The sequence below is a fragment of the Anser cygnoides genome, chromosome 8 (assembly GCF_040182565.1).
Source record: "Anser cygnoides isolate HZ-2024a breed goose chromosome 8, Taihu_goose_T2T_genome, whole genome shotgun sequence".
Classification (NCBI taxonomy): Eukaryota; Metazoa; Chordata; class Aves; order Anseriformes; family Anatidae; genus Anser; species Anser cygnoides.
Genome location: NC_089880.1, coordinates 33,500,915 through 33,524,147, shown reverse-complemented (window position 1 = coordinate 33,524,147; position 23,233 = coordinate 33,500,915). Strand labels below are relative to the sequence as shown.

The window sequence follows — 23,233 nt, the reverse complement described above, 5'->3', positions numbered from 1 at the left end:
TCCCCAGAAACAAGGCTTTGCCCTGGACACAGTGGAACTTAAGTCTAACTCCAAAGCTAAATACAGTTTTGTGTGTGTGTGTGTTTGCGTGTGTGTGTGTGAACTCTTGATCCAGATTTCTTCCTGCATGCACTGCTGCCTGTGTATCATAGAAGTCAGGTGTCCCACGAGATGGCACTGTTTCTTGTGATATAGTGCTTCACAATGTTTTGCACTTAAAAGCTTCCACCTACGTGTAGAGCAACCAGCTGTAGTCAGAACATGAAGAAATGCAGTAGATTATAGGTGTCTTTTCTGATCCTTAAGCTCAAGAGCAGTGATACATTTTAAAAGGAAGGATTTTTATTTTTTTAAACTCTTAAATACGTACACATGCGCACAGAAAATATAATTTTAGGAACTGCAACCCTGATTGAAGTTTAGTTGCTGTTTGACCACTTATTTTACACCAGGCTGAATGCTGATACACCCATTTATGTCATAGCCACAGGGCAGAGCAGGAATTTGCCTTTGCATTCATCCTTCTTATGTTTTGTGTTTTTACCTTTCTTCCATGGGTCTAGTTTGTCTTTTCTTCTTCTTAAACCAAGCAGACTTGGGTTTGATGAATGGGAGGAAAAAACCTGCCAAGGACTAATGTGAACCACACCTCCACCCCACTGGTCGCGCTCTGTCATCAGTGTTCCTCTCTCTGAGTAGTTGCTGACACTCACAGCAATATCTGGTGCACACTGCCTCCTTCTGACACCCATGAAAACCATTACTGATAATGTGTCTTAAAAATGCAATGTGTTGTTTTGCAACAGGATGAAGCAGCTCAAGCACTTTCAGTGCACTTTCAGACTCAAAAGCCACCATTCTCCTCAGCACCTGCTGCTTCCCTTATTTGTATTCCTTATGACACTGCATACACACACATATACCACAGCAGAAATAAGGTCCTTACCTCAATATTACACAGACATTCTTCTAATTTTGCGACCACTTCTGAAAATTCTGGTCTTCCCTGTGCATACAACAGAAAAAGCAGAGCTGTGTTAAAAATAGAAGGGACATCTTCTATGATTAAAAAGACTAACAGATATATGATGAATCATAAATCCCCTCCATTTCCTTTTCTTTGATTTTCATTGCATTGCTGTCAGTCTGCTTGGGAATCTGATGGGAACTGCAGGTTTAGTACGAAGCTATGAAACTAAGAGTCGTGTGCTTAATGTTAACTGCATTATTCTATTTTTTTGTAACAATTAGACTTGAACTAATAATGATTAGGTCATAAGATTTCAGTAATATAATGAAATATTGGTGTTCTTTCTGTCACATGATGCCAACTGTTGCAATGAGATATTCCAGATGATAAAAAAACAAACGAACAAACAAACAAAACCAACAAGGAGGAACTACTTTGGAAAGATACTGTGATCTCATAGAAATCTCAGGCTTCAGTAAGTTGCTTCAATAAGTTATTCACTGCTGTAAGTTATTCACTTCAGTAAGTTATTCACTGCTGTGAATAACTTGTGCCTAGCAAAATGTTCCCATGCGAATAACTTCCCTACAAACATGGTATCCTTCACAGGGTCAAGGAGTTCTCAGAGCTGCCTCTTCTTTGGCTGGTGCAAGGCTGATTAGAAGAAAGGAGATCTTGTGTGATGACTGGACAGGAACTTGATTGTGAGGTGATTTCAGTGGCTCCCTTTATATAGGATTTTGTTATAAAAGTGGTATGTGACCACATACCTAAGTCCCCTCTCTTGCAATATTAGAGTATCACTGAGCTCTAGTCTACAAAGTGTTTAAGAAATACTTCATTTATTGCATGTGACAAGCTCTACCACCTTCAACAGAACTTGATCAAAAGCCCATCAGAGACTATGGAGGAACTGACCAGTGCCTTTAAAATAAGAGTTTTACTTACTAAACCTAAAGCACTGTTTATTTGAACTGAGCCACAGATTCTATGGCAAATACTTTGATTCTCATTAAATCTTACAAGTTAAAATATCTAATGGAAAATGCTTGTTAAGAGCCAGTCTAATTTTCTTTTCTAGTCATCCATTTGCCTTTGTAAACAAATATTTTCAGGAGTGTGCAGAAAGCAGATGTTCAGGTACTTGATAAATGGAAACAGTGACATGATACATAGGAACTAACTTTCAGTTGGGATGAACCTTGAATGAAATTAAATACAATTAAAAGGATAAGTCTTCAAATCTGGAGGCATTTCACAGATGTTCAGCAAAATTCATCTAGATAGACATCATTTTATTGCCTAAGTTTTTGTTTTGTTTTGTTTTTTAAACTAAGCTAACCTAGGAGAATTCTGTGAACACCCATTGAGCCCCAAAGTTCAACCATTTTCCCCTAACAAATGACCCCTCTTTTAAATAAATACAGAGACAAATAATATGTTTATGCACCTACAGTGAAATTCTGCAAAATGGATATTTATATGGTGATGTTTTTTACCATTTAGGTATTTCACTCATTCTACTTGTTATGGTGGTTCACTAATAGCATACGGTTCCTCTTCTTGTGTGTTATGCTCAGAAGCTATCAATGTGTCAACGATTATTATACATGCTAGATACATACATGGTATAACTGAGACACTTTAAAAGAATTGCTTTCTAAGCTGTGCAGTGAATTTATAGCAGTATTCTAGATTTGTATTCACTGTTTTAGGATAGTCTTTTGACTGTACAGCAAACCTTTCAAATGCTGACTAGAAGGTGATAACACTGTAATGTTCTTTGTCCTATGGCTGTCCTGAAACTTTTCTGAGGCCTTCAGAAGTAATCCAAAATCTTTGTTACTGAGAGTAAAGTAATTTTATGTAGCAAAACACCTTTTAAAAAAGCTCATTTGGGTAAGTTTTTGCCCACATTTTGTGCAAAATTCAAGTTATCCTCTGGCTGATTGAGCTATCAATTGCCTTATAATTCTGCCATGCAGCTCTATAACATTACTAAGATTAAATGATGTTCAAGTGATACTGATGAGCAGCAAAGTGCATTAAAATTCTGAAAGGATGTTTTCTTTTTATTTGGGGCTAAATGAGCTGTGGAAATGCTAACAAGATACAGTGACTCTATTCATTACATACTGCTTGCTTAAGTCAACAATTTACTATGACATCTTATTAATAACTCTAAACAGAATGTGAGTTACTTGCTGATGGTTATTAGCAGATGCTTTATAGTTACATGGAAAAAACAAACAAACTGCCCCCCTCACCCTCCACTCCATCCTAACATTAGCTCATAAAAGGGGAAGACAAGACCATATTCAAGTATCCAGGAAACTAACAAAAATGAAGTAAAATAGCTATGAAATAAGCTAACTATGCCATGCACAGAAAACACATTTTATCTGCAATTCTCAAAATGAAATATTAGGTAAGTATCCAGTCAGGAATACAGTAAGGGGTCAAAACTCTCTGAAGGCAATTGGTAGCCCAAAGTTACACAAACCTCCCTCTTCCACTGTCTTGGTACAGCTCTCAAGTACCAGAATAAGGATAGGTTTAGGAACACAAAAACCTGTCTTTCTAAGCTAAGCTAACTAAAAATGGTACTTAAGGGCAAAAATACAGGACTCTGCTTCCAGTGTGAAGTTCAAAGTCAGAGTATCTGGTTCAATAATATGAAGCAGCATATGCAACAAGGCTTCTGTAACACCAGAAAATTATAGAAGTTCTAAAATCCCTTCCCATTCATCCATATTGAAACTCTCATTTTGTTAAATGAAGTCCTTGAATGCCAGCATAGTACCAGCAAACCAAACATACGAAAAAAAATATTTCCAAACCCAAAGCCCATTCGTCCAATGTGTCTCCTAATGTAGCTATCCTACTTCATGGAACATTTTCTAAACAAACTGAATTTCTAGTCTCTGGAGCATTTTTCTTGGCTTTTCAGACAGTTGAGGGCAATATGCAAAAATGTGTGTGCGATTGCTGCAGCTATGTATGCAAAGATGGTATTATAGACACAGGGTCACTTGCCTGGCTGATACACAGAAGCACAGAAAGGACCTACAGGATGTACCCATCTCTGTAATCCTCTGTGAGAAAAACTTCATGGAGATGACACTCATCTGACTGCTTGACATTCTCTATCACCAAACAACACTGTCAAAGCCCAGATGTTATAAACAAAACCCATTATTCTGGTGATCTACACATGCCAGAACAATAACACTGTCAGTAAGACAACACTGATTGGTCTGAGCCAGCACAGGTGCCCACACACTCTCGTAGTTGCAGCTGAATTGTCATGTGCAAATACACAGGTCTGTGTATAATCCATCCAGTCAGAAAATACAGGCGGGATGTGGCATCAGAAGCGTTCTAGTTATCAATCTGCTTTGGAAGATTTCATGCTCAAAATAAGGACAGAGATCTAAAGACTGTTTAGTAAAGGGTCACTGCTGTCTGTCTGCCATCTATTTGGATGGTCTCAAGCACCATTAAATCCTGCTGTGGCACTAAAGGCTACTAGTTTGAACTAGTTAGTTCATGTTATCTTTAGTGCAGAAATAACAATAGTTTGCAAAACCCAACATAAAACAGTATTTCTTTAACCACTGTTGTATATTCTCAGAAGGGAATACTCATGCATTTTATTTTCTTTAATGCCGTTGCTATTGAGTTAATTGGGTAATCAGCCAAACTTCCCCACTTATTAAAAAACTATCTTAATTGTAATATATGAGAGAAGTGCCATAGTAACAACTTTACCACAATAACTACGTTATATCAGACTCTTATCCTGCAGAAACTGCTGGGCTACTAGAGAGAGTAATTACAGCAAATGCAACACATATTTTTTGAAATTCAGAGTACAGTTGCTTTCTGTTATAAAGAAGAGTTTAATAATTGTAACTTATTTCAGAGGTTTGTGTCTATCAGCATTAATCAGAATCCCATCTGAAAATTGCCAGTGTTATCAATAGGGGAAAAAAGTGTTCGTCATGTTTACTATTTTAAGCCTCTGAAAATTGAATTCCATATCATATAGGGAGCAAATTGAAATAATAGTAAGACCCATAAGGGGTTTAGAAAGCTGGAATAGGAGAGACCGATTTTAGGATTAGCAGTGGTATAGTTTATGAGAATGAAACAGTCTGGCAGAACAGTGCATGAGAAATGCGTCTCAGAACACTAAAAATGATAATAATAAGCAATGTAGTAATTTTGAAACATAATGGAACAGATGGCTTTCAATTTTTAAAATGAATATGGCACGTTATGGTGTAGCAAAATAAATAAATAAATCTAATATTTGGATGCACAAAAATCCAAGATGCTTCTGATAACAAGCTTCTGATATCAAGCACTTTGAAGTGGAAGACTGGAGGAGGGCTGTGTCCCTGCAGTTCAACCCAGGTAAGACAGATTATGGCAGTGAGTTGGGAAATGCAGCTGGACAGGCTTATGGAACTTTCTCTGTGCTTTGACACAGAGATTGCAATACACAGCATGAAGAGTGCAAACCACTGGTATGAATTCCTGCTGCTCAGCCAAGGGCTGTGGTGAACAGCATTTTCTTCATCTGCACTTGGCAAAGAAGAGTGTTTGTGAACTTCATCACAACTCTTCCTCTCCCCCTTCTCCCCTTTCCCTTTGCCATGCTTCAGTGTCCTCTCCATGGGAATACTGCTACGATTGCTTGGAGCAATCATAAAAAATCAGTGTTTTCTAACTAAAAAAAAAAACGACACTTTTTTTTTCTTTTTCATTTGATCATTGTTTGCCAACTGTTCTGTTACTAAATATTATGTTTTTAGCTATATATACAGCTTTGATTAAAGGTATAATCGGAAACAGAAATCAAAAGCCAGAATATTTCTACAGCTTGCAAATCATGTTCCTGTTTCTCTTTTATAGCAACTCCTGTAAGAACAAAAGCCTTCAGCATCCCTTGTGGGAGTTTTGCCTCAAAAGAAGGCTTGAGCTTGCCTGATTTTGTCAACCTAATGCTTCTAAATAAGCAGCAACACAATCATGGATGTTAAAGAGTCTTGGTAATGGGAAGAATCAGACAGCAAACATCTGGTTCTGTCAGAGCCAAGCAGTACAACACAGAATACAAGCAAGAAAAAGATAAAACAGGAAATGTTAACTGACCAGAACAGCAATTGATGCTTGTGACCTGAAACATACAGCATCAATTTAATTTAATGTAAAAATTCACATTTACAATGCTGGAACTCACATCTGTTCTCTTTAATGTACAAGGTGCAGTGCTTAAAACATCACTGTGCTTGTCTTACTAATGTTTGCTTGATGGAAGATACTATTTATTTATTTATTTACCAGCATCCGTTAAATTCTATCTTAAATTCACATAGCTTAATAAGATTCCTGGTCTTCTTCCATCATAAAGCACACATACCCATTCCATTCCTAAGGTGGCAGGGACTGGTATTTGGCCCTCTCTCCAGGACAAGTGCTCTTCCATTCACAGCCTGGTAGACTGCTTTTAAGATTACTAGCTGGAGATCTCATAACCAGTCACCACACGCTCTCCAAACAATTAGCTAGAGATGCTACTTGGAACCCAGAGTTTTGCATATAAGAAGTTCTGAGCAGATCCAAAACATTCTTAGTTCAACTTCAAAACCCAAGGTTCTGAAAACGCATCGCTAAAATATCACCTTACTAGGACTGGTCTCTAGGCCCAGGCAATGCATCTTCATTAGCCTTACTATGCTCTGTTTGAGAGAAGAAAAACAGAATCTAGAGTTTATCTTAATAGCAACTTAAGAAAAAGAACACAAAAGAGTGAGAAATTTTGTGTGTTATGAGCTGAAAGCAACTGCCATGAAGAAAGTAGCCCTAGAAACAAGAATTCCCATAACTTCTGTCTGTGTGTCCTATCTCCAGCTGTTCCTAGAAGTGATCCTACAGTGATGTGCCAGAAAGGCCAGGGAGGGGACTTCTGGCTGTATTCGGGTCCTGCTGTCTTCTGTACAACTCTTCTGCTGGTATCTTTTCAGTGTATCAGGGAAAAAACCTCAGGGCATGGTAGAAAAACATAAGCTTACACAATTCCACAGTAACTTGGTTCCTCTTTTTGATGATTCAAATTTCACTTTTGATGTGGAGAAAAGTCAGTAATTCATAGAAAAAGTCTACAGAAGTCTGAGAGCAGAAAATACTTTTCCACTCGGTATGAGTCACAATCAAACTTTTATATTTACTCAAAATTTAATCGAACGTCTAAATAATCGTTTGCTTTCCTCCTCAATTCACCAACTATTCTGTATTTCTGTATTTCTCAGCATTTCACCATTATCTGTCCCAGATAATCTGCAGTGGCACTTTTCACGGTTACGGGTACTTTTGGGGAAGCCCTGTGAAGTCAGACAAATGGCTGGCCTAAGCGTCCGTACCTCTTGTCCTGCTGCCTCTCCAGCTGTGTGGAGCCGGGGCACTCACCTCAGGGCAGGCGTTCCAGCCTCTCATCAGTAGGGCAGAGATGGGCTTGGGGATGGAGTACCCGATGGGCGGGCGAATGTGGTGGTATGCCATGTCTGCTGCCGCCGCTGCTGCAAGGGAACAGCCCAACAGAGACATGTGAGCATCCAGGTGTTACAGGTGTTCCTAGGGAAGACACAGACTATCTGCTACTGCCATACACCCCAGGTACAAAAGTCCATAGCCACCACACCTGTGGATAAAAACTTGTGGCTTAAAGAGGCTTTCAAATCCATACCATTTTTAAAGATAGCTAAGACCATCCATGGTCCTGAATGGAAAGACAATCTAGTTCAGGTTCATCCCTAAAAAAAAAATGAGTTAACCTTTTTTTTGTTGTTGTTGTTTTGTTTGATTGTTTTTAATAAATTATTCTCCTAATTATTAAGACAGGATAATGTGTAATCCAGTTGCAGATAAATTGGTAACAACTCAGATATCTTAAAATAACCTGTGGTTAGTTCTATTACATTCTATTACTAAAATTAATTCAAAGTGTTTCTTTAGTAAAAGTCTAGTGCATATCATTTTATAAGCTGTAGCCCCTACAGACCAACATAAAATTGCCAAAATATTTTCCCAATTGTGATAACACATTTACTGAATCCAAACACATGGCTAGTCCCTTGCATTCTTTTTAAGCAAAATGTTTTCAAGAATCTGTTCTTCTCAAATATGAGTCAAAAAGGTTTTGGGTGGTGCCCAAAATTCTGAACTTAGTTATGCTTTTCAACTCTCCTGTGTAATAGCCTTAAACCTCTGAATATTTTCTGTTTTTGACTGGCTGTTTCATCTATCATTCTTCTGGGTCAGAGTAACTATAAGCCAATATAAAAACATTTATTCATTTTCATCAGGTAAAGAACTGATGAACAGGTATTTTATTCAGTATATAGTACACATTAACAGAATTGGATATCGTACTAGGTTCAGTAAGGCAGATGGAATTGCTTTTGATGCGATAATACATCCATTTCAATGGGTGAGATTTTTTTAGCATGATATTTTATAATCATGTGTTACTTTCAACACTTAATTATGACAATGAACTTCAGAAGAATGGCTTCCTGGACCTCTAAGCCTGCACAAAGGTAACAATAAAAAAAAGAAAAAAAAAAGTCATTGATGCATAATTAGAGCGACAGTGTTTTACAGATACGAGACTTTCTTCCTAAAAACTGTCCTGTTATTTCTTACCTTGAAATACATACTTTGATAAAAATATGGGATTTGTTTTTAACTGAATAGACATTATGTAAACATATGTCGTAAATGTAGGAGTTTTATACATATTAAAAATGATACAGCACCTTCAAAGTTGCTTTTTACAGAATATGCATCCATACAATATTACAAACATTTATATTCTGCTTGGGCACAAACACTTGTATGAAGAGAAACTCACCTTTTTAAAGGTCAGAATGCTGCCATTGGCCATGCTTTCTCCAAACATCAAAAAAATCTGCCTGAAAGCCATCTGACAAATGTTGCACATCTGTTCCCCCAGCAACTGTATTCGTTGTACCCAAAACCACTTAAAACAAACAAAAAAATCTCCCAATTTCCACAAGTTTTTCAGTTGCTGGAGTAAAATACATCATTGGGGTTCTTCCAGGCCATCTCCTGTGTGGAGGGAGCTGCATAACAGCATGGTCACAAATCGACCCCATGCCATAGGAGGACAAACTGGAAAGGCTGGTGTTGATGTTACGGGAGGTCAAAAACCTCTAATATAGAATGATAAAAATAAGTAGTATATGGCATTATAGTGGGGTAGTTCTATGCCTTTCACTGAGTTTTAGCACTTAACAATAATTTTTAGTAAAATGTCAATATCTTGCAGTGTAACTGATCTTTAAACATTAACTCACTGAGCACCTTACCTGGTTTTAGGTGAGCAAAAGGAATTTCACCTGTTAGCAGCTCCCAGAGACACAAAGCATAGCTGAAAACATCAGCTTTTATGGTGTATCTTGTACACTGAGTGAACACTTCAGGGGCCATCCAGCGTAGGTTCTGCATATGAGGAAACATCAAGTATACATTAAGAGAGTTTACTTCCTCATGCATGTCTCTTTTCCTCTAGTTGTATTGTTATTTTTCTTTTCTTTTGTTATTTCCTTGCCTCCATTGCTCGATAAAACAACTGGTAAGTTTGCCAGGAAAAGTTTTCACCATAGCATGCAAAATTCAGGCAGGAAATTATTTCACCATACATAACAGCATTAGTATGATAAATGCTTCAACCCTATAGAGATAGTGATCAAGCTTTAAGGAAGAGATTATTGCTAGAATAAAAACAAAACACTCAACCTTACATAGTCTGAAGACCACAGTATAAGGTCTGAGCTTGCCATCTAATACCAGTTAAATACTACTCTAGCTGTCTAGCTGTGATTCAAAGGGAAAAACTGATGGCCACCGTGTTGGGCTAGTGCCCTCTCTGGGATATTACTGCTCTCTGCAGAAGCACAATTCTGGGGCTGCTTCACAAGCAATCAATCACCCTTCCGCTGGAGTGATGAGTGCAGGGTCTCTTTGCCAGCTGTTGGCACCTCACTAACTAACCTTTCTCTCTTTACAAAGCAGCCCTTCTCAGCAAGACATCATCAAACCCTGATCATCAAAGCCTGACAGGGCCCAGGCCTACAGCTGCAGTAGGTACTCCACACTGAGTGCACACAGCAACTGGTTGAAAAGATGAGTGCTGAACCCTAGACTTAGCATTCCACAATTAGTCATTATGATGATGGAAAGCCTCATGACCACAGTGTGATACACAGAATGCACTTGGACTAAAACCTGTAATGACAATGCTGTTTTATAAAAGCTGTCTCTCTTAACAATATGCCTGAAATGGAGAAAAGAATTCTGAAAGAAAATAAGTGTCAAATAACTAACTCCTCATTAGAAATAGGGACCACCTGACACCAATGTGTGTATATGAGTGGGGAAGGGTGGATAGAAAAAATTATGCTTTACTAAGGATTTGGGGGGCAACAGAGCCCAAGGAAGAGCCTTATAAAATTGTTTTCTGCTGCAGTTTAAGAAAATATATTTTGTATTCACTAATCTCTGCTAGTAAAGAGGCCTGAATAAAAAAATATAAAAAGAGCTATAACAATATACCATTTCATCTAATCCATCAAAAAATGACATTTCTAATATAATTTTCTCCTAAACTGAGCTTGCCTGTATGTTTTATACAAACTATGTGGCACAAAATAAGAAACAAACCCCAGGTTGCTTTGTCATGTTGTCTTCATCCAGGGATTGCAAAAATCTCGATTCTGAAACACACAGAAAAAAAAAAAAAGTTTTACTGTCAAGCCACTATAGATACCAGACTTATTATAAATAGTAATAATAATAAAGTCTTGGTAAAAAGTATTTTTTAATAGCACTGGGGTTTTGAAAATCCAGGCAAAATCCAGGCAAATTGTGATGGCTGATATTCAACAAGGGTGTGTAGAGACAATGAGGCATCTCAAACCTGCCTGCCAAATTCAACATTGGTATAAATCTACATAGCTCTGCCGACATTAATAGCAGTTTATAGCAACTGAGGATCCAGCTCAGAATTTGGAACCTCACATTTATTTGTACTGGTCAATATCAATGTATCTAGATTTACAGCAAACAGTAACTGAGCATTGCATTGACATTCAGTACCAAAGAAGCTTGTCAGTCTTATTTAATGTCAGAAAAGCAGCACACCTAGAAGTGACAAGATCTTGCATTAATACAGTGAAGGTAGTGTGTGCTCTATTTTGTGATACATAAATAAGTTCCCAAGCAGGACTTCAGATGCCTTTGACATATCAGAAAAATACACTTATGCTTTCATCTATATGAACAGGAGTATTTTCAGCAACACCCCAGACAAGGAGGCATTCCCATGTGGTCCAAACCTTGTGCTATCTCCTTGCTCCAGCAAGCTCGACAACAGCAAGTCTGGGTCAGCACTGCGTCCCTCACAGATAGTATCATGCTGACACCACACTCCTGTGTTAAGCTGATATCCATGCATCTCTAGGGATCACATCTGTGGTGATATTGCGTAGTAACAATGGCTTAGGTGAAGTAGTTCTTCAGGAGCTAGGTCAAAACCAGCTCCCCAAACTCCATTCTTGCACCAACAAGAACACATTCTTGTGCAGCTTGACTGATAAACACCAAGACAATGCACAAGATACAGATTCATAAAATATAGCTTAGTTTAATTTTGAATAGAAAATGCGAAGTCCATAACTGAAATAAAAAACTACATTCTGCTATTTTAAGTAAAATGAAAGAAACCTGTCCTATTGCCCTGGAGTTTGGCTGCTAACAGCAACAGACCTATACACAACACTGTCCTCAGATCCTGAGCACTTGTCTTGAAAGAGGAGGACACGTCCTCTACTAGAGGCATTCACTTAGCTTCCTCTAACCCACCGCTAAAACATACTCAAACTGAGATGCACCCATCTCACCGTCATCTGGGTTTTCTTCTCACATATACAGTGGAGTACTCCACAGCAACTGCTAACTTGTCTGAGACACAAAATAGGGACATTCTCATCCTTAAAAGGGTCCTTTTCTCTCCTTTCATAATAACAAAATGAAGAACAAACTTCCTCAACATTTCCTTAGTCAGCACATATTTAGTTTTAGAAAATTTTAAGTTAATTTGTAGATTTTTCATAAGAACTCTTTACCTCCAAAATCAGCAACAACTGCATGTCCATCCTCATACAGAAGAATATTATGACTGGAAAAAAAAAAGAAAAATATTTATTATAGGTAATTGTTTAATAGTCTCTTACAGTTGCTGAAAATTTTACAGTTTTTGATTCATAGCTAAAATCTTGAATACTTTAAGTCATTTACTTAAGAAAATAAATGTCTGTAGATAAATCACTTCAGCTGTCTCTCCTATTTATTGTTATAAAATACACATAAACTCTGAGAAGGCAAACCCAATAGCTTCATTAATGAAATACCAATTTCTAATCAGTACTAGATCAAAACATTTTCTGTAATTAATTATTGATCAATTATAATAGCTTTATTAAATATATGTACTTAATCACAGTGATGGAGTGAAAAAGATTTGAATATAAAAACAGTGATATTTTAAATAAAATTATGTGGACTGATTCTTTTGTCTTTTATGGCTTTCCCCTAACTGTAATTTACGCTTTCCCTAACTGTAAATTCATAGTGTCATTTCCTAATTTATGTCAATGTGTAGAAGGGCAAGAATAGATCTGAAGAGTCCCATATAGAATGGATCACTGGAAGCTAGACCTCCATTAATCTGGGGAAAAAAAAAAAAAGACACAATAGGGAGTCCTATTCAATTTAATAACCATACTTTCTAATACAAATGATGCTTTCATGAGACAAAGGTACTGTATTTCTTAAAATATCTCCATCTGTTTATGCATCCCGTAGCTTTTCTCAGTGTCTAGGATGAAAACTTGTCCCTGATAACACTAATGGAGATTGGTCTGTTGATATCACCGGAGGTAAGATTTCAGTCCTGCCCTCCATTCATGTTCCAGTTCAGAAATTTAGCAAACATATTATGTACAATATATGGCCTGTTGACCAATACATAAACAAACGAAAAATAGAACCAGTCCAGCTAAGGCTGGAGGGGATCACAGGAGATGTCTAGTTTAACCTCCTGCAGAAAGCAGAGTCACCTTGCTGCTGCCCCACCCGATAACCATGGTTATGCCCATCTTCGCATGCTTGGGTAAAAGTTTAGCCACTATTGAATTACTGGATTTGCTATTGTTTCCCCCCAGATTACTGTTCTACTTGCATTTATTACTGTACTATTATTTACAAACTGTTTATCTTTAAAGCTGTTGGTGTGGTGTCTGTTCCTGTAAGCCCAGTCTATCAGGGCCACCCTAAGGCCCTGGGAACGCCTGAGTGACAGTGGCAATGCCACAGCATAGGTCGAAATGCCAAGAGAAAGCCGAGTTAAAGAGAGGAGCCTAAATTTCCTGTGATGAGGTTTACAAAGAAATTTAATAAATAACATTTGAAAATGTTATCAGGCACATAGGCCTTATGAGAAAGATCTGATGTCTAGAAAGAATTAACAGCAAAATTTCCCTGAACTGCAGTGTAAACAGATTAGTATCAGCAAGAATAAACAGTTACACTAAGTTCTTGAAGTCTGTTGTTAATAGCAATCGTTTCATCTTCAAAGAGAGTAAATCAAAACATGGAAGAATAACCATTTTTCTATTACTTTACAAATGAAATTTCAAACTTCTGGGTTTCACTTGATGTACGAGGCCTGTCTCACCACTCTACGAAAACACACAAGCACAGGCTAATTTTTCAAACAATAACTCAGCCAGTGGATCTCAACTATCAGTACTTATGCTGTATTTATGAATGTCAACTTGGAAAATCTACTGCAAGTTCAAGCCAATGCCCAGCGAAAAGTGGACATTGTATGCTGGTCTGTGGTCTGTGTGTAGCTCTCATCATGACAGCAGATTAGATAGCAAAAGAGGTAAGACTGGTTGATCAACCATAGCTTCTTTTTACTTAAAGATTAATTTCAGGTTAGCAGAAAGCACTAGAAAAAGATTGAAATATGTTTTTCTCCCCTTCCTGGGGAAACACAGGACATAACAATCAGGGTCTTTAGGATCAAAGGAAAATACTCTCTTTGTAAGATGTCTGCTCTGACATCACCCTGGTGTATTACCAATGTATTGTCCTTGTATTTCATCATGAACGGCTATCACTCCCAGAGGTGCTATGCTCAGTAGACATTTACCATGGGTCCACCAGCCTCAGAAAAATTATCCAGACATATAAAGCGTGAGAACATTTTGGAGTGCACAAGGAATATAATTAACCAGAATGATAGCCCTAAGCATGCCAGACGCATTTTAGGGGTTAAATGAACTGAGGTAATTAGGATAATTTTTAATCTGAACTCATTATTAGAGTCATTAGTTTGCGAACACATCTGCTTGATGTGGAATCGCTTAAATAGTTGAGACCATAAAATATATAGAAGCTATTTTTCAGCAGCTTGATGATAACACCTTGAAAGCTGATACAGAAAAATCACCAGTCCACTAGATGGAATATTTTGATGTACAGGCTAGCCAGGATCACACACAATGGAATTACAATTTGTATTTATCATAAAAAATTACATTTGCAAAAATTGCAGTGCGTTTTGATTGTGATAGTGGAACCACTTGTTGGCATGTCCTTCCAAAGCTCCCTTGACAAACTGGTCTATACAATGAAATCAGCATGCCTGGAGAGTGGTGGTTGCATCTGAGAACAGTAGCAAGGAAAGATTTGAGGCAATGGCTGGTGTCCCACGGAGCACACTCTGCTTAGGACTGTGGCCATAGCTGTGGTTTGACCAAGCAGAATTTCATGGACAGAAACGCTGTGTAGCACTTGTGCGTTAAGCCCAATACTTACTGAAAATGCTGGAGTTATGTGTGAGGACTGCACTGTTGACTTCAGCTTGTTCCCTGCATCTGGTCACCTCATCTCCATGTACTACAACTACAGCTGACTGTGCACAGTGGAGAATGCCCAGGATTTCAGGCGTAGCCTAGGAGAAGCTGATGTACACTTCTGCTAAATGAATTGAGGACAGCAAGAAATCCCAGGAAAATATGATGTTTATATGTTAGGCATATATATTAAATATTTATCTCAATATAAATCTTCATCTTTGCCCCAGTTTCTGGAGTTAGAGAGGAGGAAATAAATGCAGGAAAACTTCTGTTTGGTGAGCACTTGTATGACTTGTCTGTCAGGGCTCCTGAGATCAAAGAAATTATTTATCTAAGATAATTAGTTGTGCTGGCACATAGAGAAGTGTTTTAGTTTTAGTGAAATATTTGAAACCATAGCAACTGCAAGCCTCAGTGAATGTAAAGGATTGGATAACGAGAACTTTAACTGACTGTTGGCAGAGATCTATTTGGAAGCTTAGAGTTAAGCCTACTGGATTTATCTTAAAACTACTAGAACTGATGAGTTGAATTAGGAGATTTGTGTTGTGGTTTAAATCCATTTATTGAAGGTAATGTGAAGAAAATTCAGCTTTATTTACATATTATTTGTTCAAAGACAGTGATGGAAATGGATATCTGGAGGGAAACGTAACCCTACATATGTATCCATCCTATCAATCCTGAAATGGCTACTAATATTTGCATTTACAGATTAAGGTCTTTAGGGACTACTCCAACCTTCTACGTAACAAAGGCCATTCAACCCCTCTGAATTCTTGATTCAGTTTAAGAACTGTGGCTGACCCAGATGATATGATTTGAAAAAAGAAGACGCGTTCCTCATTGGTGAGACAACTACACTGAAGGGGTCAAAAGGCTTTTTGACTGAGCTGGCACAACCATCTAAATGGTTATAGCATAGCCTACGTTATTGAAAAGTAGACCTTTCTGAAAGGCTTTTAGCTTAGCATGTGCCCAGCACATGCATTAAGTTTGTAACTCAGTAGTATCTGCAACAGATGTGTTATCACAATGATCTGTGAAACAAACTTCCTCTAATTGACTCTGGTCAGAAAGTACTGAAGGCTCATGCAGAATGCATATAGTCTTTCATGCAATCTTACTTACACAGAGAGGCTACCAGATTAAAAGATACTCCAAAAGTTTTGTCATCTTCTCAAAACCTAACTCATACAACTTCCTAGGAAGAACACAACAACAGCACGGCAATAACAAGAAGCTAAATGAGTTCTTGCTGATTTTTCTGCTATCTGTTCAGATCTATCCATAAGATGCATATGTTTGTTAGAGTTATTAACAAAAGGACACTGGGATGGAGACATTTGCAGGAAGTTGATAGTATAGAGACCAGGTTAATGTCACAAAGAAAATTAAACCTAAAGTTCTTGCAAATAAACTCATTTCCAACAGCAGGCTAGAAAATAAACCCAGGTATCTCAGGAATTTTTCAAGATTTCAACTTTTGTTTTTGTCCTGAATTAAGAAAATTAAGATGGAAATGAGACATTTCATAACGTGCTGTGCAAGAAAAAAGACTGTTTCCTGCACACCTGTAAATACCTAAAAAATAAATAATGATTAAAGTGTTCCAGTCTGCCTTTACCCTCTATGCTGGCACATGTTATAAATTACAATAAACCCTAGAAGCTTACATTCTTCAACTAGCAAAAACACCACGTATCAAAAGGAACATTCCCAGGGGGAATTGCAATAAACTTCATGCATTACAGAAAACAAACAAAGAAACCAACCCCTCCCTCCCCAACTTCTTTGGTAGAATATAGTTCAGATGGAAAGTTTCCACAGTTCTGATCTAGGCTTACATGCAGGCTGGTCACTAGAGGGAGATGCAATGCACAATTTGTAAGCATGTGACATTACCACTGAATTTTCTTATACTGTGGATCTCTGTGATATGGATCAATTACACCCTTTGGTAACACCTATTTTAGTTTAAATGCACATGTTCATTCTGGAGAGATAATTTAAATGACATTTATTTTGCCAATACTAAGAAGTGCTGTATAGAGAAAAAGAACAAAATATGGGCAATGTTGGAATAGGTAGTATTATCTTTTTGCTGACTGTTATCTTACATAGCATTACAATTTAAGATAGTTTCATTTGTTGCTTGTGCTTGTCAATATATTGTGGAACTAAACCACTAAAGAATAATAGTCTTTATCAGGTATATATCCTTTTTTTTTTTTTTTTTTAAATCTTATTTTATTTCTTGTATCCAATCCTTAATAGCCCCAAAAGGGAAAATGAAAGACAAAAAAAGGAGAGATCGTTTTCCCTTCTCTCAGTCTTTTAATCCCAAGAGAATGGCAATGAGTATTAAATCAAACCAGATTCTTTGACACTCTTGGTTACATCTCCCAAAGACAGACATAGTCCTTGGTCTTTTAGAAGAGACTATTGGTTTTAAGAGCAGTGTGACACTGTAGATATAGCTTAGTGAATCTTCAAACATAAATCTTGAAAATCTATCTTTCTCCTAATACTGGCCCCCATTTCATGGCTTTTGTCTGAACTGTGGAATTTGAAGTTTGCACTTGCAGCCCAGAAAGCCAACTGTATCCCGGGCCGCATCAGAAGCACGGCCAGCTGGTGAGGGAGGTGATTCTCCCCCTCTGTTCTGCTCTTGTGAGTAGCTCTCCATCTGGGGCACTGTGTTCAGCTCTGGGGCCTCCAGCACAAGGAGGACATGGAAGTATTAGAACACGTCCAAAGGAGGGCCACAAAAATGATCAAGGGGCTGGGGCACCTCTCCTACAAGAACAGGCTGAGGGAGCTGGGGTTGTTCAGCTTGGAGAAGGCTGCAGGGAGACGTTACAGTGGCCTTCCAGTACCTAAAGGGGGCTACAGGAAAGCTGGGGAGGGACTCTTTGTCAGGGAGTGTAGGGACAGGACAAGGGGGGATGACTTTAAACTAAAAGAGGGTAGGTTTAGAGTAGATATAAAGAAGAAATTCTTTTTTATAAAGAAGAAAGTCTTTCTTTTATCTCTCAGCATGCAAGCATCTCCTCATGCAACAAACTAACAAACTAGACAGGGATTTGTTAGGATAATTCATTCAGTCCCCAAGCACTGAATAAACACCTATATACATGTTTATACAATTATGGGCTTCTGCGAATCCATAAATGCCTTTCAGATCCATTTATTTTCTTCTTCTTCATAATATATTGAATATACAAAATGATGTGTCATTTTACTACATTGCTTACTTACCTTTGACAGCATATGGTTATCAAAACAGAAGCGTTCCCTCCCTGTATACAAATACATTTTAGCTACTCATGCTCAGAACTGGCTGTAGAAAGACTCCTATTTTCATAGGTGTGTAGCATATTTGAGCACTTTTCCAGAGGGTAGCTAACGAACAACAAAGAACTAGTTTCTCTCTCTTGGTGTTGCAGGTCTCTCTCAGAACTGAGAGGATGCCTTCAGAATAACAGAATCTCATCACAATTTATGCACTACTGTTTCAGATATGCTGTGTTAAGAAAACTATGGTTATGGAATAATAAAAGATATCTGCATGCTTAGAATTTCAGTATTTTCATATTGCTATCCACCTGGACTACAGGACTTTCACTTGGGAAAACTCCTAGTGTGACTCAAGTCCACAACATTCGATGGAGTTGTTTATGATTTGGAAAGCTGAACACAAACTTGTAACATTTATTTAATACAATGAAATTGCAGTCACTAGGAAGTTAGGAACATAAGCATACTCACAGCACCATGCAACTTCAAATTGGAATTAGGGTTTAGGATTACGATTTAGGATTAGTGGCTGAAAACCTAAGGTGAGCTAGGAGGAAAATGCAAAGCTTTTCTAAAGAGACAAAGAACACTAAATAGCCTTTTTGGAAGGCACCTACTTAATATTAAGAGAATAAAAGTTTTATGATAATCCAAGAGAATGTGAAGAGGCCAGTTGATAGATGATGATAGATGTAAGGCAATTCCAACTTTTTAAGTGCAGATAAACTATCAAAAGATTAATATATTATTTGTTCCTTGAAGTCTCGAATACATAATGGCATTCCAAGTGAAATACATGCATTAGTCAACCAAACTTACAGCCTACATTATAGATATCAGACTATTAAGTGGTTGGTTGTGACAGCAGAGGACTGGGTTTGTTGACTCACATAATATCTCTCAGTCCTAAACTGAGTGATGACTAAATGATTCTTTTTGGTCTTATTATTTACAGAGCAGGATGAAAAAAAGACTATGTACGGTGTTTGAAAATACCTCCCAGCTGAGAAAAATGATGTTCTTTCACTCCTGTATGTGTAGAAACAGGCTATTTTGAATCTTTTTTTTTTTTTTTTTTCCTAGGCATCAGTATTATTTCAGATTCACGTCTTGTTCAACATGACACTCTTAACTGAAGGTTTTTTTAGAAAAGAAGCTGAACTGTAGAATAGTTGATGACAGTTTGGAAAGCCATAGTTTCAAGTCAATACATTGTGAAAAATAAGGGACAATAGTTTGCAACTAGGATAGCATCTAGTTATACTAAAAAGTAATCTGATTCACTTCACTGTATTTACAGCTTTTGAGATCCTTTATTCTTAACCTCACAGTGGATCTGTTGTGAACTTCACAATATCTGTGTGAAGTTATAAATGGTTGTATCCTGCAATGGGCGTTGATTTCAGAGGATATTACAAACTTCTTATGTGAGCTGTAGTACATATTGATTTCATCAGTGTCCAAATTACTTTTCTTGTAATATTGACTTTTTTTTTTTCCCAAAAGGAAATATGTGTGTGCAGAACAGTCTTCACATTAGAAAGTCTGGCTTTCAAATCAGTTATAAGCATTTCTGTGCTGCCCTTCTATACCCTTAAAAATGTTTCTGAATCACATGTTGCCATGTGTACTGTATGTAGCAGAGAAAGCTGGCTAAATAAATCATATGAGCCAATAACTATCATTTGACTCATGTACTGTTCACCACATACACCAAGTTCTCACGTACACCTGTGAACTAAGGTTTCCAACACCTCTCAAAAGTACACTGCTTTTTTCAAAAGTGAATGTGTAGAAATACAGATTTAAAATCTCTACTATGATTCCCTGCTATCTCTTCCATTTTTAGAAATATAAACCCCATAAGATTGGTGCAGCATAGATATAAATGCAATTTCAAAATGCTGAAATAAGGTTTGAACTGAGAAAGGATTTCTCAGTTCCTTTCAGGGCTCAAGACAGATGATATTACCAAATTATGAATGGTCTGGCAGGGGTCATGCAAGAGGGCCCATGAAGGGGGCCCTCTGGTGCAGCGCCTGTCTGAGTGAACACAGACGGGCATTATTTTCCCTGTGGGAGACTGGGTAGCTCTGGGTCTGTGTGTGCATTGGTACAATTCTGCTTTCAATGCACTCTGCCCTGTCAGCAAACGTCTTAGCACAGATACAGCATTGCAGGCATTCTTCATTTCCAGCAAGCTCAAAGCAGAGACAGTCATGCCTGTCTACACCTGCAGGCAGGCATGTCTAAAACACTTCCAAAGCAGGTCTTTGCTTTCCTAAAACCCATAACTGGATTCTGTTTTCCTCCACTGAGTACACTGTCTCTTGACCTTCCCTCTCCCCCTTTCCCTCCTGCCCATTCTCCCATCTGATCGCAAGGATCGTACGCCAGCTACAGCAAAGGCTGCTTCTCAGTGTGACTGGAGAGAATGGGATGGCTCCTTTGTATTCTTTTCTATTTTTCTGGTGCTTCACTAAGTTTTATTCAAGGTAAACACGTGGCTGTCACCAAAGCTGGATTTTAACAGGTAGTTGCATACCTCTTTTCTTTGTAGGGAGATGCAGCAAAAGGAAGGTGGCTGGCCAGAACAGCCTGTATTTTATTGCAAATGCACAGGTGCTTCAGAGGGTATTTTAAAAGGAAATGTTCCAACAAAGACCTCCTAACATGAATAACGCCCAGCACAGAACTCTCAGTCACACTGTCCTGAAGCTGGCGTGCTCTCTCTTTTCTTGATGCAACATATGGCACGTGGCCAGATGCAGCTTGTGAGAAGGGTGAACTAGGGAAACTGGTGGCACGCAGACCAACAGAGTACTGAAGAAGCCCAGTGTCGCAAAATCAGGTCACTGAGCGGGGACCTGGAGCCAAAGGTACCGACAAGACACGCTTGTCTCAGCTGCACCCTCCCCTGCTCTGTCCCTAACACTCCCGTCACCAGGCAGCGAGACCCAGGCTCTTCAAGCACTTGGGAAAAGACACCCGCGTGGTCTGATCAGGGTGCTAGACTGGAGGGTTTCCTGGCACTGACAGTGTGCACGGACAAAGGCAGGCCTTCTGTGTGGACTGCAGACAGCCTTAGAACTGCCTTCCTCAGACGGCGGAGGCTGGGGCATACCACCGGTGGTGGGACCTGTGCCTTTCTGAATGTGTGTTTTCAGAAAACCAACATAACGACAGAGACAGGTGTACTCTACCAGTCAGTACAAAAAGAAGTAACCATATGCTCACTGACGAGCATGGTTACAGTTTAAGATATACGGGAAAGCTAACGCTTATTTTTGGGTTCTCTAAAAGGGCTCAATGGAATCCATTTATTGTGAATTACATTTCACAGAACAGCAACAATGAATCAAAATTCATTATTATGCTACAAGGATGTCTGCAGATGTAAGCTTTTCTTTCAAAAATTGAAAAAGTTTTATTTTCCTGGGAGAGACTTTGTAGTATGCATGTAAAATAGCAAATGGAAGGCAAACTTGTGAAGAACAGGTACTAAAAATTAATAATACTGCAGCTTTGATTATTTTTCTTTGTTTGTTTCTGTGCTTGATCAAGATAAAGCACTGCCAGCAGCCAAATTAAAAAAAAAAAAAAAAGGAACTTGATGCATATTCCACACAAAACATTACATTTATCCCAATTTGGTCAACTCATGTATGTCAACGTTTTGTAGGTCAGTAACACTGAAGTAACTATTTTATATGCAGCATGAATTAGGATTATTTAACAGGTGCTTGTGACATTTTAATCTGCAGAGAAGGATCCACATGCTTAAGAGGAGGTAAAATATCATTAAATGGGGGAGTTTGGGAGAGTGAGAGCCATACAACAGAGTCAGTGCTGCATGCAGATTTTTGCACACAGCCTGCCCTGAGCTGCATGAGTCCAGCACCAGGAGAAGGTCCCTTGTGTCCTGTGCAGTGGAACTGCACCAGTCTTTAATCCTAACAGATCTGCAGCTTAGGGGATCGTCTATACTTTTCCAAGCAGCTCAGAAATAGTCTGAAATTTGTTCAATATCACTTATTCTAGGAGAAAAGGGAAATCCTGAGGTTTTACACACACATTCACTTGTTTTTTGAACCACTTTGATACTATCATAGAATGCAAATACATATTACAGCAGGGACAAGATGTGCCATAAATATTAGCAACCAGAAAAGCTGAAAAGAGGTGGAATAACAGCTCCTCACTTCTATACTTAACTGGGTTTAAAAAAAAAAAAAAGGGGTGATTCTGTGCCTTATACAGAAACAGGGTGATTCTGTGCCTTATACAGAAACTTGATGAGAGAGGAAGCTGTTAAAAGAAACTGGGAAGGTGAACTATTGCCACAGTTTCAAATCCTTTGGGATTTGTAAAGAATCAAGCTCAGGGACAAAACAAAATACTTGCCAAATAAATGTTTGCTAATTAAATATTTGCTAATGAAAGGCATGTACCATATCTAAGATCCAGTACAAGAATATGTATCATGACAATGAAGGCAAGATTTCTTTTGCCTTTTGTAAAATGCTTCTTAGCAGGAAAAGTGTATATAGAGTCTACTGAAAATTGATTTACTGATCAGGGAAGCTATTCCAATTGATTTAGTTTTTCAGCAAAGAACACAAGAGAGGAAGCAGAAAAACACCAATTACATGCTACCAAATAAAAGAGAAAGGCTTAGAAACTAGCATCACAGATTTTCAAAAAAAACTGAGAACATGGGGAAAGATTCACAAAATGCTTTAGCAAGGTGAAAAAAAATTACTACATAATTTTTACATAAAAGCGTATGAATGTGGATGCAACAATGCTTACATGATATTCATCAAAATGTTGACTGAACCAAGTAAAATCATGAGAGTGAAAAGTATATGAGAAAAAGAAATGAAAAAGCTGGCAGACATGATGAAGGGAAAATGAAAGTAATGTTGATGGTCTCAACAAAAAAAGC

General features: G+C 38.1%; 1 protein-coding gene across 2 annotated transcripts in view; it reads right to left on the bottom strand.

The window, feature by feature from the left end:
- Positions 1 to 23,233, bottom strand: part of TNNI3K (TNNI3 interacting kinase) — a 76,607-nt gene that overhangs the window by 11,724 nt on the left and 41,650 nt on the right. For both annotated transcript variants that reach the window (XM_067001878.1, XM_067001879.1), the window contains exons 18-22: positions 12,184 to 12,236; positions 10,721 to 10,773; positions 9,367 to 9,499; positions 7,445 to 7,554; positions 947 to 1,006 (exon numbers count right to left, since the gene is read on the bottom strand). In XM_067001878.1, coding sequence (XP_066857979.1) covers positions 947 to 1,006; positions 7,445 to 7,554; positions 9,367 to 9,499; positions 10,721 to 10,773; positions 12,184 to 12,236 — 409 coding nt within the window. The remainder of the gene's footprint in view (positions 1 to 946; positions 1,007 to 7,444; positions 7,555 to 9,366; positions 9,500 to 10,720; positions 10,774 to 12,183; positions 12,237 to 23,233) is intronic.